The following is a 17370-nucleotide window of genomic DNA, read 5'->3' as shown; positions in this document are numbered from 1 at the left end:
TAAAACTAGGTTTCGGCTTTAAATCTTAAACGAGGGTAAGGGTTTCAATGTAGGACTTGAAATTTGGGTTTGGGTTCAAAACAAGGGTTAGCGTTTCAATTTATGGGTTATGGTTTCAAAGGAGTTCTTTTAAACTAGGGTTAGGATTACAAAGTATTGTTTAAAACGAGGGTTTGGGTTTCAAACTAGTGTTAGTTTCTAATTTTGGTTTTAAATGAGTGTATATCCGCTTATGTGCATGTTCCGATCTTTCAACGCCGCAGCTTTTGCGTATTTCACCAGCCAGTTGTGTGAACATTTTCAAAAATGAAAGCAAATATGTTCTGTTCATGGGAACATTTCAACAATATGCCACACCATTTTTTAATCATTTATTTTTGTATTAATTCTTCTACAGTATACAAATATTCACACTTAAAATGTTCTCCAAAACACCAGTGTGTTGTTGAAATTTCTCCCCACCTCACAGTTGTGACCCCTTATTCCTTCAGTGTGTGCTGTATAGTCCATAATAACAAGAATAATAATTATATTAATAATCATTGCATTGATTTCACATCCCGCTGCGCAGACCTCGTCAACGTCGTCAACCTCTCGGCCACCATCAGTGGTGAGAAGCTACATCGAAGCCACAGTGTGAGGCAGGAGCTTTTGACATCATCACGCCAGGAGGTCCGTATTGCATCGTGGTCGGCCCCCGAGGCCCTTTTATTTGTTTTTTGTTTTTTGGGGGGTGGGGGTTAAATTAGAGTGTCTGATACAGACGCAACATCACAGCACAGACACACTCGTGAGTGTGTGGTGCAGTCTCAAAATCAAGAATTTGACTTGCCGTTAATGCGGACGAAAGCAGAAGTCGGTACGCGGGGAAGGCAATCAAGTAGTGCAAGGTCACCGGGAACAACAGATCAACAACTTCAGAAAAAAAAAACTCAAACTGAATTCAATACATTACGAGAAAAACAATGTGAAGATGAGCGTCAACATTCAAGTGGCATCACGTGACCTTTTCTTTTGTCATCAAGATGTCAATTCTCCTCTCAAAATATGAGGAGGTAGTGCAACAAAGCTTTTAGCGGGACTTTTTTTTTTTTTTTTGCACCCCCGCTAAGCAACAAGAAATCAAGTGCTCAGGTGCACCTCAATCCAGAACATGTGTGACCCGAAAGAAATGTTTTGGGTTTTTTTTCTTGTCAAGGAGTGTGCCGTGGTCACAAAAGTCGGCGTGTGCTTGGAAATAAAGGACTGGCTTCGGTTGTGGCGTGAAACGTGCGCCGTTGCCAAGGCAACGGTGAACGAAAATAAGGCGGCCAGACTGAGCTCCACTCGGTCGGTGCGCCGCAGGGGACGTCCTCGTTCGGTGCGCCGCACGCGACTGCAATCTTATTTTTTCTTCTTAAATAAGCTTTTGATTTTGGAGGAGGAGCGCTTGATTTTCTCTCCGTTGTCACTGGAGTCCTGGGAGGAGGTGCTCTGGAGCTTGTGCTCCCGCCCGACGCTGCGGCCTTCCGAGTCCAGCGAGGTGAGCGACGGGAAGCGGCCCACGGAGGGCAGCGTGCCGAAGCTGTGCGACTTCTCCAGGACGCCGTTGTACGCCGCCTTCCCCGACGGGGGGGTGACCCGAGTGAGGTCCGGCGAGGGCGAGGTGGACGGCGGGCCCGAGGGGGTGGTGGCGGGCGTGGGGGGCAACGGAGGCGGGGTGGAGTCCCCGCTGTTGCTGGCGGACGCCGGAAACTCGGCGCTTTGGTTGAACATCAACATTTCCTCGCGGGAAATCTTGCGGTACGGCTTTTCCAGGCTCAGCGCGAGTGGCGGCTTGCGGCCCATCGACGAGTTGGAAGCGTCCGTGTCGGGGCCGCTCTCGTGGCCGGCGTCCCTGGAAGACATGGAGGCGGGTTACGCCAATCAGTGGTTGCAAATTGAAAGTTTGCGAGCGCTTCTTTGGTGACGCAGGTTGCGGAAACGCCAAAAGGCGAGTTTTGGACTTTCTGATTCGGAGACGCGCGAGCTAGCAAGCAGAGCTGCGCAGTCCGTCCCGGGACCGACAGTTTTTATGAGGCCGGAAGGGTCACGAGATGGCGGCAGGAGGGCGGGGGACTGCTTGCAAGCTTCCAATTCCCACGTGCGCTCTCACGTCAGTTTGTGGCCGCGTGTTTGTTAGGCTTGTACGCTACAACCCGATCGGCTGTTTTAAGACACTCGGACAAAGTCTGAAATGACAGGCGACAATGTCGGCGAGGTGAGAGTTTTGTGCTCTGCACCAGAAAAGCGTTTTTGTCCGAATAAAAGCAAACTTGAAACCAACGCGGTGTTGTGGCGTTTTCGTGCTGCAGCAGCAAAAAGCAAATCCAATCAAATGAAAAGCCGGACGTCGGGTCAGCGTGCAAGCCGCTCTGTGAAGCGAGCCACACATTTTCAACATTCACATTTCAACTCGTGTTTTGTTTCTTAGCAGGCATGAAAATTGCACCGCAATTCACCGTTTTGAAAAATAGTTGCTCAGTGGGCCACATTTGCTCTTTTGTGTTTCTGGCGCCGTTAATGGAAGCGAGGCAATGAATTAAATTCAACAAAATTGCATTGGGTGAAGTTCCTTTCTATGAAAGAGGTCGGTTGAAAGCCATTTTGGATGATGAAGGATTTGAGAAGCGCCTTTGTGAATTCAGAAGAGAATTTGCTTCAAATTCAAATGTCGAATGTTTGGATGAACTGAAGCGTGAGCGGCCGGTACCACTTAAGCCCAAAGCGCCCGTGAAATAAAACACCCGAGCGTCCACACTTTCAAGGCATTCCTCGGCATTGCGGCCGCCGCTACGTACCCCCTCCTTTCCGAGCTGAACGTGACATATTCGTCGTCCGCCTGGAGGGGATAGGAGAGGGACGAGCTGGCCACGGACAGCAGGTCGGGATCCGGCGACATCATGGAGGACGGCGGCGAGCTCATGAGGCTGCGACGGGAGCGGCCGGCGCTGCTGTTGCGCGTCAACGCCGGCCGTATCAACGAGCCTTTAAAAAAAAATGAAAATCAAATATGAGAAATTCAAAAGGATTTCACAGCATTCATGAAGCTCAGGATGGAATTCTTCTTGTATTGAACTTTGTAAACAATAAAAAGTTCCACGGCAACATCAACGCGAGCTTCATTAGCTCGTCTCGTGCGTTTCGCATTTTGCGTTAGCATGAAGCTAGCAGATGTTCGGGAGACCAAAAGGTACGTGTTTGTTCCTTGCTACCAAGTTGATTTCTGAATGCTAGCTAGCTTCATTAGCATGTTTAGCGCCGTTCACATTTTGTTAGCATAAAGCTACCAAACCTTTGGAGGACAAAATTGTTTTCGGTTCGACGCACAACACGTAATTCAACGTGATTTACTAAAGCTGCAGTAGTATTAGCTAGATGCTCTGTATGCGTTGTTTGCTACCTATTTTGTCTTCAAATAATGAATTTCCGCGATATCGATGCTAGGTCATGCGTTTCACGTCATGCGTTAGCTGCCAGACTTTTTGTTTGCGTCACTTGCTACCTGGTTTGTGTTCACATATCAGACGCTAGCTTCGTTAGCCCAGCCGTCAACTCTTTGCTTTCACGTTTTGTGTCAACATTAAGCGACCAGACTTATTTTTTTTGTGGTTTGCTTCACGACACGACGTTTAATTCTCGCTTGTAGCGAGCACATTTTGTGCACGCGTTGCAGCGCCTGTTGGCTTGCGAACGGCTCACCTGTGAATTGTGGAACGATGGGAGGCGTGTCCTCGTCCAGGTCGTCCACTCCGCCGGCGATGGGGTACGGCGGCACCGAGACGCGCGGCATCACCACCCAGCTGTGATCCGAGTACAAGCTGGCCGTCAGACTCGGCAGTCCCGAGTTGTTGACGACGGGGAAACCGCAGAGCCTCTCGATCTGCTGCCAGCGGTGCAAACGCTCCCTCAGGCACGCGGTTACCTCAGACAAGGACTTCCTAAAGAAGAAGAAGAAAAAAGCTACCTTTAGCCGTATGAGGCCTCACTCAAGTAAAAAGGCCTCGTTTGAGAATCTCGGCGCACTGACTTGGCCTCAAGTATCTTGTGGTCCACCTCATCCAGCGACGAACTGTGCGCGACGTGAAGCGTTCCAAAAACAGAACTTCTCTTCTTTTTGATTTTCTCCGCCTGGAATCCAAAAGGCAAACGTTTGGAAAGGGAACGGCAAAGAAGGAAGCCGGGTCACGGTTACCTCCTCCTTGGCGACGCACAGTTGGAACTCGGCACTCTGTTTCTTGATGTTGTAGTACTGCACCTCGACCTCGTGCGTGAGCTGGAGCCACTTCTGCAGCGCTTCCGGCAGCGAGCGCTCGGCGTGCATCTCCTTCTCGGCTCGCTTGAGGGCCTTTCGGACCTACGCGGGGCGGACACGTTTACAAGCGTCTCCCTATTTGACCGCGAGCTCAAACACCTTCACCTGGACGAGCTCCTCTTCGGCGTACTTGAGCCGGCTCAGCTCGCATTCGGCGCCTTCCCGCAGGTCTCGAAGTCTGTGGGCCTCCTTCTTGGCGCCGGTGATCTCGTCCCTCATCTTCTGCTCCAGATTCTGCTTCTCCACGATGACCGTCCGGTTTTCTTCCTGAGCCTTTTCCAACCTGACGGGAAGGAAAGCCCTTTGAAAATTTGCCAGCGTTTCCCGGCCGCGTTTCTTTTTTTTTCTCTCTCACCGACTCTGCAGGTCCAGGAGGCTTTGCTCTGCGTTTTGCAGGCTCTCCAGATCTTTCATCATCTGGGACATGTGCACCTTGCTGGACTTGTTCTGCACGTAGGCGAACCAGCATCCGCCCGCGCCGATCACGATGGAGATCATGAGGACAAAGTCTTTCATCCAGTCGTGTTGCGGGCCTGAGGGAAGGAAAGACGGAAGCGTTGGCGGGCCGCGGGCGGTAAAGTCAACGCAACGCGGGGAGCATACTTACGCAGCGGGGGGCCGAAAAGGACGGCGTCGAGCGCCTTGAGGTTGAGTTTTTGTTTGTGTCGCTGGTCGGACACCTTCAGCTGCATCGACAGGAACGACGGCTCATTCGCGGCGATTCTGCAAACGCAAAGCCGGACGATCATCACCGGACGGTGACGTGAGCGTCGTCGGCCACCCGCTCGGGGGTCCAGGACCACACACACACGCACACGCACTCTCGCAGCGTCTTTAGAGCGTTATGTTTGTTGCTCACGTCTTTGCTCGTATTTCACATTTGTCAGTTTGAAGACTATTTTAAGACGAGCATTTTCAGGCTGGAACGCGATCTGCGAGGCCCTCACACTTGCGCTACCGTTTGCGAGCAGCAGAGGGCGGCAGACGAATGCATTTGTCATCCGCGTCAACTAACCGTGGCAACGTGTTGCCGGTTACTTGGAAGTCCCGGAAGTTCTTTTCATACTGGGGCAGCTCCACCGACTCCTTCAACCACTGCACGGCGTCTTCCACCGTCCAGTTGTGGACTGACAAGACAAAAAAAAAAAAAAAGCCATCTGATGATCTCAGCGAGTTGGGACACAAAATGAGAAGATGTTTGTGAAAACGACAAGGCTAATCTTGTTTTCTTTGGAGTTGTGAGACGCGTATTTGCCTTCCGAGGTCTTCCAGCCCTTCCAAAGCTCCTCGACGGTGATGTGCTGGTCCTCGCGGTGCAGGTTGCTGTGCTTGTTGGTCTGATGCTGCTTCATGTCTTCTATGATAAACTAAGAAGAGACGAAAACATTGGATTGGCATTTGCTTTTTTTGCTTTTTCTTTTGCTCAGAGTCGTCTGACCGCGCTCGCTCGCTCGCTTATCCACACACACGCTTTCATTTCTCGTCTTTTTTCCCTTTTAGGGACTTTGAAATGCCAGCAAGACTTCCACTTCCACGCGGGCATGCGTTAATTTTCCGACAGTTTTCCTTTTGACAGCTCGGAACTTCGCAGACCTTCAATGTATCAGAGCAGGGATGAAGCGATTTACGGCTAACGGTGAACTTTGCTTTTCGATCGGAATTAACGCGGTCATCTCGTCATCAGCGTAAACGGCGCCGTTGCTCTCAAATTCGCCGACAGTTTGAGCGCCAATTGAGAGTGATTCTTCGTTTTACCAATTGGGGACTTTGCATCCCTCAAGTGTGGAACAAACGCACAAATCTGGACACCGGTCAGCGCTTTCGTCCGTCCGTGAGTTGTCGTCAGTATTTGGGGCGTGCTCAGTCGGCCCGAGTCGGCCAAACGGCGTCCAAAACGGACTTAGCGTGACCGTGACACACCTGACACGCAACCAAATAAAGAAAGAAAGAAAAGTCTGTTGAGTATCTTTGAGTCCCGCAGAGCTCAATGACGCGCGTCGTATTGTTCGTCTTTCACCGATCGCCACCGTGTGTGCGTGGCTCTCTTCTTTCATTCTTTTCTTTGTCTGTGGGGGAGTGACGTCGTTGACGCCGATTGGCTGTCGCCAACGAGGGACGGCCTGAAACGCTGACGGCGACTTAGTGACGCACCGACGATGCCCACCTCGGCAAATGCTTTTTGAATGAGGCGAATGTGCGCGGCGACTTCGGGCCACCTCACCGCTGACAGAAAACGTCACGAGCGAACAAACGCACAGAAAGAAGAAGCGGGAGCGACCGGACGCAACCAACGGACACGTTACACAAAATCAGCGGCACAGTTCCCAGACTATAAATAATCATCGAGAGGTTGTCGTTGTTGTTGCTTCGGGCGGGAAGCGTTTGATCAAAGCTTGAGGGCGCTGAATCGGCTCTTTGGGGAGTTTTTCTTTGCGAGTCGGTGAAAAAACGCAATTTGAAACACAAGCAGCGCTGATCAAATATCACGCTGACGAGGATCGCGTTCTTCCACGAAGTGAGCCGCAATGCTGAATTCCAATCAGGTCACTGATGTGGAGACGTTGCGTCGTTGAACCTGAAACGGAAGTTCGCGACTCTCCGTGACGCAAACAACGAGGCCTGAAATGCGGGCCGCGGAAAAGCGCAGGTCCGGCTGGCGGATGTTCGTCACGACAATGACCGTCACCTTCAGCAGCCGGCGATGGAAGCTAAGCGAAGGTGCAAAGTGCCAGTGGAATGTCGGTTGGACGGGTGTCGGGTGTCGACCGGCACGCAACGAGCGTGAGAAGACGTTTTAATGTCCATGCCCGTCGACCGTTCCGCTGAAGCCCTTCCCGATAATTGCCGTGTTGTGGGTCGCGCATCCGGAAAATGTTGTCCGACACGTGTCACGCCGGCTCTACGGGACGTTCCAAACAAGTTCTGCCACTCGGACGGCGTGTTGGAACGGTGGCAAATAATCAGCGTTTCCGAACGAACACGAAAATTCAAAGCCGCTGCGACGTTGGTCTCGGGTTTCTGGTGGAAATTCTGAAAGGGAAGCAACTCGCTAATGCTTTGACATCGCAACCGAATAGTTCTGCCAAACATTCAATGAGGCCACGACGTATCCGCAAGAAAATATTAGGAGAATTGGTTTGAAAGACGTGGCTCGCTGTGGTGGTGGAGATTAGCAACGAGCAACGAGCCGCAAGCCGCAGGAAGTGGCAAACGACAGTTTAAGAAATGAGTACGAATCACAGGGTCGGAAATTGAAGAGAATGTAACGGCACAGATCCAGAAAGTTGTCCGAAATCCATTTGTCGAAGATGAAACAATTTTGGACCGTTGACGAATGTTTTGCCATTTGGTCCCACTTGGCATTTTCAACTTTGGGTCACTCCAATCACGAGTGAGGCCTCGTCAGCCGATAGAACAAAAAGACCGACACTAACACAAACATGCGACGCAAACGTGGCTTTTGCAAGAAAATCAATTCCTGGCGAGTCACTTTGGCGTGTCGGCCAAAAAGAAAAAGAAAAAGAAAAAAAAAGAAACAGAGATGTTGAGGTGACACGTGCGCCATGTGAGCTTTGCTAACTAAATATTAGTCTGGTGTCAACTCGAGACAAGTTCTTCGATTTCCACCAAAAGGAAAGTTGCAACTGGCTGGCGACCAGTTCAGCATAAAAGGCGGAGGCGGCCATTGGGTGGGGGGGCGATCAGAACGTACAAGTTGCAGTCTCGTGAAACGGGGCGACCACATTTGGTGACGGCACATCTCGGCAAAACTCACCTCCACGCTCTCGTTCACTTCGATGCCGCCGTCGTTGTCGTCGTCCAACTCTTTGTGGATGTGGCGCAAGGCCACCAGGCTGAAGCGGTCCGCATCGCTCACACACGGGGGGATGACCATGAGGCACGGGTCTGGATGGGACACGCACACGCACACGCACACGCACACACACGTCGGTCACGTCAACGTTGCGCTCGCATTCCAGCACCCGACAAAATTGCGTCATGGCACACCGCACGAGCTCCGTGGCTGCGAATGACTCGATTCAAGAACCCGGAAAATATTTCCCTCCCGAAACGGCCTACCTTCCAGATGAGCGTTCAAGTGTCAGAGAGTCAAACACAATCGCAAAACTCCCGTGGTCAGCGCGTTAAAGTCGGTCCATCGGCGGCGGTTCGGGAGACGAGCGTGTCGTCCGAAAGCCCGGCAGCACCGACCCACTTCATTCTCGGCATCCTTGACGACGCAAATGTGCGAAGATCGATCGTCACTTGCGTTGAATTTGCATGAGGAGACATCCACTTGCCTTCGGGCGGAGTCCACACCTCTCATTAGTCACCGTTTTGTGTCAATATTTCCAGGTTGTCTTCAAATGTTTAAAATGCTCGCTTCACTCGGTTAAAGGATTACTTTCGCAATTTGACACAAACTTTGCAATACAGATGAAATTCTTGCTTGAAGCGGGAAGAAGATTTGGGAAAGATTTGTCAGCTGCCGTCTGCCTACTTCGACTTGACACAACTTTAGTATGGCTAAATGTCCGAAATATAACAAGTTGGGGTTCGTGCTCTCGACCGCTTCAAACCGGTTAAGTGGAGAATCGATTTTGGATTTTGTGGAGGTGATCACATGAGATCACGTTCAAAGTCATTAAATCCAAACGATTTGAATGATTGAAGTGGACAAGATTTGCATTTTGGTGGCGATCGCTCGCCATTTTAGACAATTGGGGCAATATGACCTCGCTTGCCGCCGACGTCGACACTGAAAACGGAAAAGAACAAGGCGAGCTGCAAAAGTGGTGGGCGTGCCCCATTTCTCATAAATCTCATCACATAAAAAAACACATTTAGCAATGCATTCTGCGCAAAGATGACATGACTGAGCACTTCCACATTGTGTGACATGTTTTTTCCAAACATTTGCTTGATGGGTTAAAGCAAAGTAAGATAGATGCTAATTAGCATTAGCGCTAAGGTAGCAGGGCCTTTCTTTTGGCTGCTTTTGAAACAAAGTGGAATTATATTCCATTTGACAGCAAACTTGAAGTGAGAGCGGCATGAACCAGCGCGTTGCCTCGTTTGGATGATTGAGTCAAATGTGCTTGCTCGAATGCGTGTTGCGTTCACCACCACCGTCCAGCGCTCATATAGTTCTTTATAACTCAAGTCAAAGCACAAAAAAAAATGGATGAACACATTTCATGCTTGAGAAGTTGACTCGCACGCAAGCAATTTCTAAGAACATTTTCCGTAATCTGTCCACTTTGGTGCTTTGAAATTGTGCCAAGAAACACACGTCGCTTTCGTCCGGGGAGCCGACAGATGTCGCTAGCGTGCTAAGCTAATGTCTTGCGTCTTGTTTCTTGGAGGATAAAGCGGACGGCGGCATTTTGGGCACGCGGGCTCTGTTTACACATCGGCAATCCACTTAAGAAGCAAGACGAGATGTTTGACTGGACACGTGCCTCGGCTAAGTTTGGACCAGAATGCCGGCGGTCGGGCTAAAACGGCTGATACCGAAAACCGTGGCGGCCTCCACATAGACAAAAAAGTTTGCCCGACAGCAACGGCGGCTGTTACACAATGAGGCTCCTTCACATGATATCCGGCAGCCTGCGTTGAATATTCGCGTTACGTAATAAGTGATGCCGTATTTGCTTTGCTGGCTGCACTGGCTCGCAACTTGAAAGTGTTGCTTGTTTACACGCGACCAGCGGGACCAGAACAAGTCCAGTTAGGTTAAGTCACAAGTTAGTTGTGATCAAGATCTGAAAAGGGGACAGCTGATAAATGTACTCGTTCATGGCTTGTACAGAATTCGCTGCGCCGCTGAAGTGCCTTTCATCAAGTGTCAGAAAATCGGGTCTCAATTGGATTACGTGCGCTTCATTTGCAGAATGGCGGCCGGCGCCGAGATTCTCCGTCCAAGATTTCCAAGTGACGGACGGACGCACAATCATGCGGAATGTTTCAAGGTAAGCAGAGCTGCAGAGTCAGCAGACAATCGCGAGCAGCGTTCTGCACACGTGGATGGGTGGTGAGGTTGTCAATGTCGGGTTGGGGGGGGGGGACGTTGTCATGGTAACAAAAGCGCATTGGCGAGGGGAGCAGAGGCAAGTGCGTTTTATCCGAAACATTTTATTCAAGGGAAGTGATTTTAATTTGAATGTCTTTTTTTTTTTCTATCAACGTCACCAATTTCTGGACATGTTTGGCCTAATTCTGTTGCGCATGTTCGCCAAAGTCTTCCGAAGATACCTTCTGAAGTTTAGGAAGAAAGACAATCCTGAGATATTTTTAAACGCTGTCATTGACAGTCTGTGAAATTCACAACAACGTTTGTCACGAGCTCTCCCTTCGCAGGTGTTGTCTTTTGTGTACCGAGGGATGGTTGAGGATGACAAAGTGTAGCGTGACAGGAAGTCACCGCGAGTGACCTTTTGGGAGGGGGTGGTGGGTGGTTGGGAAAAAAAAAAAAAATTCTAAACAGCCGGTCCCCAAAGACTGCAAAGTTATTTTGAAGTTGTCGGGCTCCCGTTTGTCAGGAAGTAAGAGCCCAACAATGGCAGAAGTCTCCGGCGCTTCCACGCGAGCAGATTTTGCGGTGATTCACTTTGCAAGCTGTCACAAAGAAATGCGGAAACAAAAGCGTTGCAAAGTCCGCCTCCTCGAAAGACGCACGTCCACCACAAGGTCAATTTTTTTTTTTTTTTTTTTACATGACTTAGTATAATGACAAAAAGGGGCCTTCTCATTCCAAATCGATCAAACCTTGTCGTGAGGCGTCCTTTGCTGGACACTTTCCGTTTTTGCGAGGACGTCAAATGAGTCCTCTTGGATCGTCAACACGGCTGAGCGGCAGAAATAAAAGCGCACGAGAAGCCAAAGTGAGTTTGCATTCTTATTTGTCGCTCTGACGGGCTGCCAAAGGCACACCTGCACGCAAAGCAGACGAAACGCTTCATTTAAGCGGAAATTGACGAGGATCAGATGAGGAAAGAAATGGGTGTGTCCTCGAGAGACGACGGCCCCGCCCCTTTCTGTCCCGTTTGCCATGGATCGATTGAAAGGTCTGCTTGCGACTTTCATTCCCCTGGACGGCGAAAAGTCCCGGTGGAATAATCACTAATCCGATCTCGGGCTTTTAAAAGTGAAAAGGCTGGCCGGAGGTTTAACTGGAGCGTCAGGTCTGAGGCGAAAACTTCCAGAAAAGGAGATGCTCCTGGCGGCCAGGATTGTGTGGAACGCTTGAAGAGCAGCCCCCGAACACGACATTGCCCAAATCTGCGGCGAGCCGAGAAAGGCAAGACGAGCTGGAAGCGGCTTCTCATTAGCTCGCCTCGGCTCTGACACGCTCGTTTGCCTGCAAGTGTGACGGTGGGGGGGGGGGGGGGGGGGGGTCGCTACACGGTTGCGTCCGTGTATGGCGAGGGGAGCCGAGGTTTTACTGCCGCTCGTGAGGTCACGTTGGCCATCTTTCTTTGCTCCGATCCTGTCGTGAACAAAAAGTTCAAGCGCATGCGGACACGTTGGGCTGGAAAATAAAAAATGACTTTAAGAGCGGCAATAAAAAAAAAAAATTTAAAAACGCTTAGAAGTGAAGGGAGCGCCGTCATTCTTGATTTGTCGATCCGGTCAGATTGCATAACTGAAATGCCGCGACGTTGAGGCGTGACGTCGCCGGCAAGACACAACAACAGTTTTGTTTCTTTGTCGTGATGCTTTTGCCACTTGACGATTGGCGTGGGGGGAGGGGCGGGGCTACAGACGTCGGTGATGACATCATCAAGCAGACGGCAGATAGGTCAAGTTGCGACGTTATCGCGTCTTTATGGGAAACTTTTGCACCGACAGACACCAGGAAGAACTTTGCCAGCAGCTCGGCTCACTTGCAGTCATTCCGGGACCGAGCGTTTCGTCTGCCGGGCCCATTTCGGCCGCCACACCGAAGACGGAGAGATCGGGGCTCATCTCAGAGCAAGTTGGATCCGGAACACAGTCGGAGTCGGGCCGTCGACTTTGGATTCTCCTTCACAAACATTGACATGGGAATCAAGCGTGGTTGGCGCGTCACGCTTCTAGTTTGTGTTTAATCTTCAAACACGGCCTTCAAGTCGCCTTTCGGTGGCGTGTGACAAACTTGGGTCGGCGCTCGTTGACCCGCTTGTTACAAGCGAGGGTCGGATCGTTAACGGCATGCCGAAGAAATCCACACCCCGGCGGGAAAGTCCCCGACACGCGCGCGCCGACCGAAGCCGACGACGCGGTCGTTACGCGCGGAACCGGAAGTTCTGCTCTCAAGCAGATGGGTCGCAGGGGCGGTCTCGGGTGTCCGTGAAGGGCGCAGCTTCGGATTCTTCCTGTGTCAGGGCGACAAGCCGCAGCAATGCCACACATGAACAGGAGCGGATCAAGGGAGCCAACGACCGAACAGGTGCTGTTGCAATGTCAGAAGTCTTCAAACGCAGCCCGAGAGAGAACAGAGAGGAAGTCAAACCGTTAAGCCACTTCGGTTTGACGAAACACATCAGAAATCATAAAGCAAGCCGATTTGGATAGTAAATTTGCCAGCTAATGTTTAAATAAACCTTTGCTGTTCGCATCTCTCCCGCGGCGCCGTCATGCACGGGTGCTTTGTTTTTTTTGAGGGGGGGCAATTTTTATGTATAAGGAAAGAGGACTGACGGGCAAAAACGGGTCGAGAGCCCAGCTCTGGAAATATCGTTGGCGGCTTCGTGACGGTCACGTCCGCAGCCAAGTGTTGTGCACGGCCAACGAGGGGATAAACACCTTTCATGTGTGGACGAACGCACCGCAGAGTCCGATGCGGTCGGGCGTTTAGCGATCGCGCCGACTTAATTTGGACGACCTGAAACCTGAGAACAAGCGAATTAAGTGCGCGGGAAATCGCCATTAGTCAGCCGCCTGGTGGAAAAGAAGCAAGTAAAACTTTATAAATACTCTCGGAGGGGTCTGCTCTCGGGCCTCGTTCGGTTGAATAGCAACCCGAAAGCTTTGCAGATTTGAGAAGGCGGGGGCAGCAGCCGAAGCGGCGGCGCCACCTCACAAAACCGACCTTCACAAAAACACATTTCAACGCTAACGTTTGATGGAAAAGAAATAAGATGGCGAGCGAAGACAAACAGCTGACCGGCTTTGGAGCGCCTCCAAGCTGGAATGGGCCACGCATGACGCGGCACGAAGCACAGCTGGCAAAAAGTACTCGCTCGCCGTACTTGAGAAGTTTCGAAACGCAGCACAAGACCCCGGCCGACGGACTGAGACGACGTCTTTACTTAAGCCTGCATTGGAAAAGAAATGAAAATACAAATAAAATTGGCTGAACTCTAAATGTCAAGGAAATACATTCCGAGAACAGTTGAAGTTGGGCAATTGAAGTCAAGTTTTATCCTTGTGAAAATTGCAATTTGAACTCAAAGTTTACAGAACTTACATAACTTGAATCGGCCCCCCCAGTACCATTTCAAAATCGAAAAAACAACTTGGAAATTTGTTTTGGAGCAAACAACTTTTGCAAACTTACATTGTTGCCATGAATCCAATCCAATTTGATTTCTAGAGCGCATTTCACAACAGCTGGAGCGGTAACAAAGCGCTTTCCAGATGCTGGAAAATCAACAAGTGGCAAAATAGAACATGGAAATGATTGAAAGTTTTCAGCCACCCCATAAATATAAGTTGTGTATTTTTAAACTCTATTTTAACAGAGTGAAGTTTTCAAATGTGGGGGCTTCAAAATAAAAACGCATCAGAAAAATAAATGCTTCAAAGAAAGAGACCTGAAAGATAAAGTGCAGCAACAAAGTAGTTGGACTTGATTACTTTTCATCTCTTGTGAGGGTCACAAAAAAAAAAAAAAAATTTTTTTTTGTCACTTAAGTTGCAACAACTTTAAAATGATATCAATTTTTATGGCATTGAGGTTAGCACCACAAATCAAGCAAGTCGTTTGCGCCAAAACAATTTGCGGACTTGTTTTAACGTTTTTTTTTTTTTACAGTGCAAATATCGTCAAACCAGTTAAAAGGAATCCGACTTAATTGACCATAAAGCAGAGGTTCCATAAGTGGGCGGTCCAATCAGAAGCGACCGTCATTGTGCAGCCTCGTCACTTAAGAACTCAACGTCGCTTGCAGCCCGCCGGAAGGCCTTTGCTCGTTCCAATCAGCGAAACACAAAAAAAAAAAAACGTTCAAACTAAACTGAAGACAACTGACTTGCCTCGATTAGCATTGGCGCTTCTTTAGCCCAACATGCCAAAATGGCGGTGCCACAAACGGGTCTTTCATAAGCGCCAGCAAAACACACACACCAAAAAAAACAAAGGCGCCAAATTTCTCCTCTGACTTAATCCATTTCAAAAACTCGTATGGCGTCCGCAGGAGGCACACAAGGACTCGCTTTCTACTTTCGAGCCGCATCAGTGGCGCTGACGCAATCAGCGTGCCTGGCACGTCATTGTTCACAGGACACACTTTGGAACGTTGCCAGACTCACTGACACGTGCACGATTGCCGGCCGCAACAATTCACGCAAATTCAAAACTCACAAATGTGGACTTGATGATGAAACACAAAAAAGCAGCCTGCAAGAAAATCCGGTTTTTTTCCAGAGGATAAAGAATATATACATAAGGGCACTGCTATATCCTTTTTGTCGACATGTGTTGCGTTGTTGTGTGAAAGGTTTCGAATTACGCTAAAATGGATGCTAGTTTCGTTCGCCCATCTGAGTGTTAGCATAAATGTTATGAAATTCGTGAATATCTCAAAAATCTTGCGGCTACCGCAATCAGCCATCAAGTCTTTGAAATCGCAAAGAGCCGACGTTGCACTCAACATTCTGCAAATGCTGAGAAAGGTTCACGTAGCTTTAGCGGCCATCCGGTTTCTCCGCTTCTCAGGTGTCTTCCACCCTTTGTCAATGTTACATGTCCAAAAGGGAGCTTACGCTGCACGCCAACAGCCTGCGGGCGCGAGTCTTTACAAAAGAACCAACATTTCGACATTAGCATTTGAAATGTCAGGTGGAGTTGACGGGAAGCCGTACCTTTGACTGCCAATATTTGCGACACGCCCAGGGCTTCTTCGGTCCTGTGAGTTCCCTTTTTTGAAGCTTTTCAGGAGCTTCTCAATTTGCTCTGCTGACTGACTACAAGGGCACGTCAAATATGTCGCCTTGTCTCCAGATTCCTTCACGTGTCTCACACTTTTGGTTTAAGTATTATTTCCTGGCAACGATTGAGTGCGGTCAGATGCCAGCTGACATTCATCACAACTTGATGGCTGTTAACATGTCAGATTTAACAAGTTGACGGCAACTCCGAAGTCAGAAAGTTCTATTCAGATTGTTTACACGAGAACCTCCTGATTAAAAAAACTAACTTATGGCCATACGGATACATGTACCGTGGCAGCGGGGAGATGCCCTTTTAAACCTTGAGGGTATCCCCGGTGGGAGGTGATGAGGGGAACAGAGAAGGGGGGGGTTCGCTTTGCATTCCACATGAGCTGTGTTTACCTGAGGCTGAGGTGGCTCCATCTCCAGTATCCGCCGACTTGGAGCCCAGTACCGCAGAGATGACGAGTCCACGCAGCAACACGATCAGCACCGCGGGGATGGTGCACATCGTGGACGTGTGGGTGGGTGAAGATCCGCTAGTAGGCTACGGCGTGGGGATCATGGGCCAAGTCAGTCTTTGGAAAGATAATCACACGCAAATAAGAGCAGTTCTGGAGTGCTCAGTGAGGTTCGGAAACGTCCCACTCGTCTAACAACCGTCACAGGTACTTTGAGGGGGGCTGCGCGCTGGAGGCTCCCCCATGATATCAGCTGTCAAGTAAATCACGCATCTGATCGTGGAACGGGGAGGAAGGGAGGTTATGTGCAGGAATCCCAAACATTCAAAGCGGGCCCCTCAAAAAAAAAACGTCCGATCCGTGAGCCAATCAATCGTAGACAAGCTCCGCGAGTTGTTGCCCTACTTCCACGTCGGTCCAGATCCGCCTCCTCTTCACCGTGAAGCCGCCCGTTGAATAAAATGCCGTGAAAAAAAAAACAGTCCAACCTCTGATTCTGAAGCAACCACATGGCTGCTGCCTCCTCACCGCTCCCTATTTCCTCCACTTCGAGAGGTCCGGTGCGGCGCGGGGATTGGAACCGCTTGCCATCGACATCGCCTTCGCCTTCGCCATCGCCGCTTGTTCGCCGGCCGACGTGCGCGCGCTCGGTGAGGACGCGCGCGTAGAGCAGGGGCGGCAGTCGCTATGCAAATGAGGGAGCAGGGAGGCGGGGAATTGGGCGGAGAGGGTTGTTATACAGTAGTGTGTGCGCGTGTGTGTGTGTGTGCGCGCGTGCGTGCGCGTGCGTCATCTTCAGTCTGGAAGCTGCGTCACTCGCCCACCCGTACCCGACTCAACTGGTCCGGAGGTCCGTCAGAGTCGTCTTCTCGTCTTCCGATTGGCTGCGGCGTCCCAACATGTCACGACACGATTGGCTGTCGGGAAGGCAGCGGGGGCGGAGCTTTTACTTCCTCGACGACAGTATAGAAAACAAAAGCGACGAATATGAGCAGTTTGAAAATAACAAACGCACTGAATGTTACGTGACGTGTCTTTCATATCATATAGAATACATAAAATTATGAAGATATGGACCCGGGCTTTATGGCGTGCGTATCTGTCGCATGGCTTCTGTCCATGACGTGCACTTTTTGAACGTCCAGCAGATGGTGCTGTTTATTTATCTTTTCAGTTTATTATTTTTTTTAACTTAGTTGATAAGCGGTTTGGCTCATGGATGGTTCCGCCTCAAAATACCGCTATTTGCCATCAAAATGAACAAATATTTCAGGCTTTTACCTTTGATTTAAACAAGTCCAAAAAATCTAATCAAGTGGCTCACACGAAATGAATTTCCATAATTGTAGCCGGGCGCCTGCAAGTAGTGAACAAGAAGGAGCAGAGAACTGAGCATTGTCTTAATTGGTATTTGTTGGTGTGGTTGAGTGCTTTTTGCAA

At 49.9% G+C, this 17370-nt stretch overlaps 1 protein-coding gene across 1 annotated transcript; it reads right to left on the bottom strand.

Moving 5' to 3' along the window:
- Positions 1-357: 357 nt before the first annotated feature.
- On the bottom strand, positions 358-16765 carry stim2b (stromal interaction molecule 2b). The gene is made up of 12 exons (XM_088294207.1): positions 15872-16765; positions 8109-8239; positions 5589-5700; positions 5349-5460; positions 4941-5056; positions 4689-4866; positions 4439-4616; positions 4214-4375; positions 4049-4149; positions 3721-3959; positions 2820-3006; positions 358-1876 (listed from the first exon to the last, which is right to left on the bottom strand). The coding sequence occupies exons 1-12, from the start codon at positions 15978-15980 to the stop codon at positions 1384-1386; spliced, it is 2118 nt and encodes a 705-aa protein (XP_088150333.1). The 5' UTR covers positions 15981-16765; the 3' UTR covers positions 358-1383.
- Positions 16766-17370: the final 605 nt, after the last annotated feature.

This window comes from Idiotropiscis lumnitzeri, chromosome 4, assembly GCF_059441095.1.
Source record: "Idiotropiscis lumnitzeri isolate Australia: NSW breed Sydney's pygmy pipehorse chromosome 4, RoL_Ilum_1.0, whole genome shotgun sequence".
In the NCBI taxonomy this organism is placed as follows: Eukaryota; Metazoa; Chordata; class Actinopteri; order Syngnathiformes; family Syngnathidae; genus Idiotropiscis; species Idiotropiscis lumnitzeri.
The sequence above is the reverse complement of the archived record's forward strand: the minus strand, read 5'-3'. Positions and strand labels throughout refer to the sequence as shown.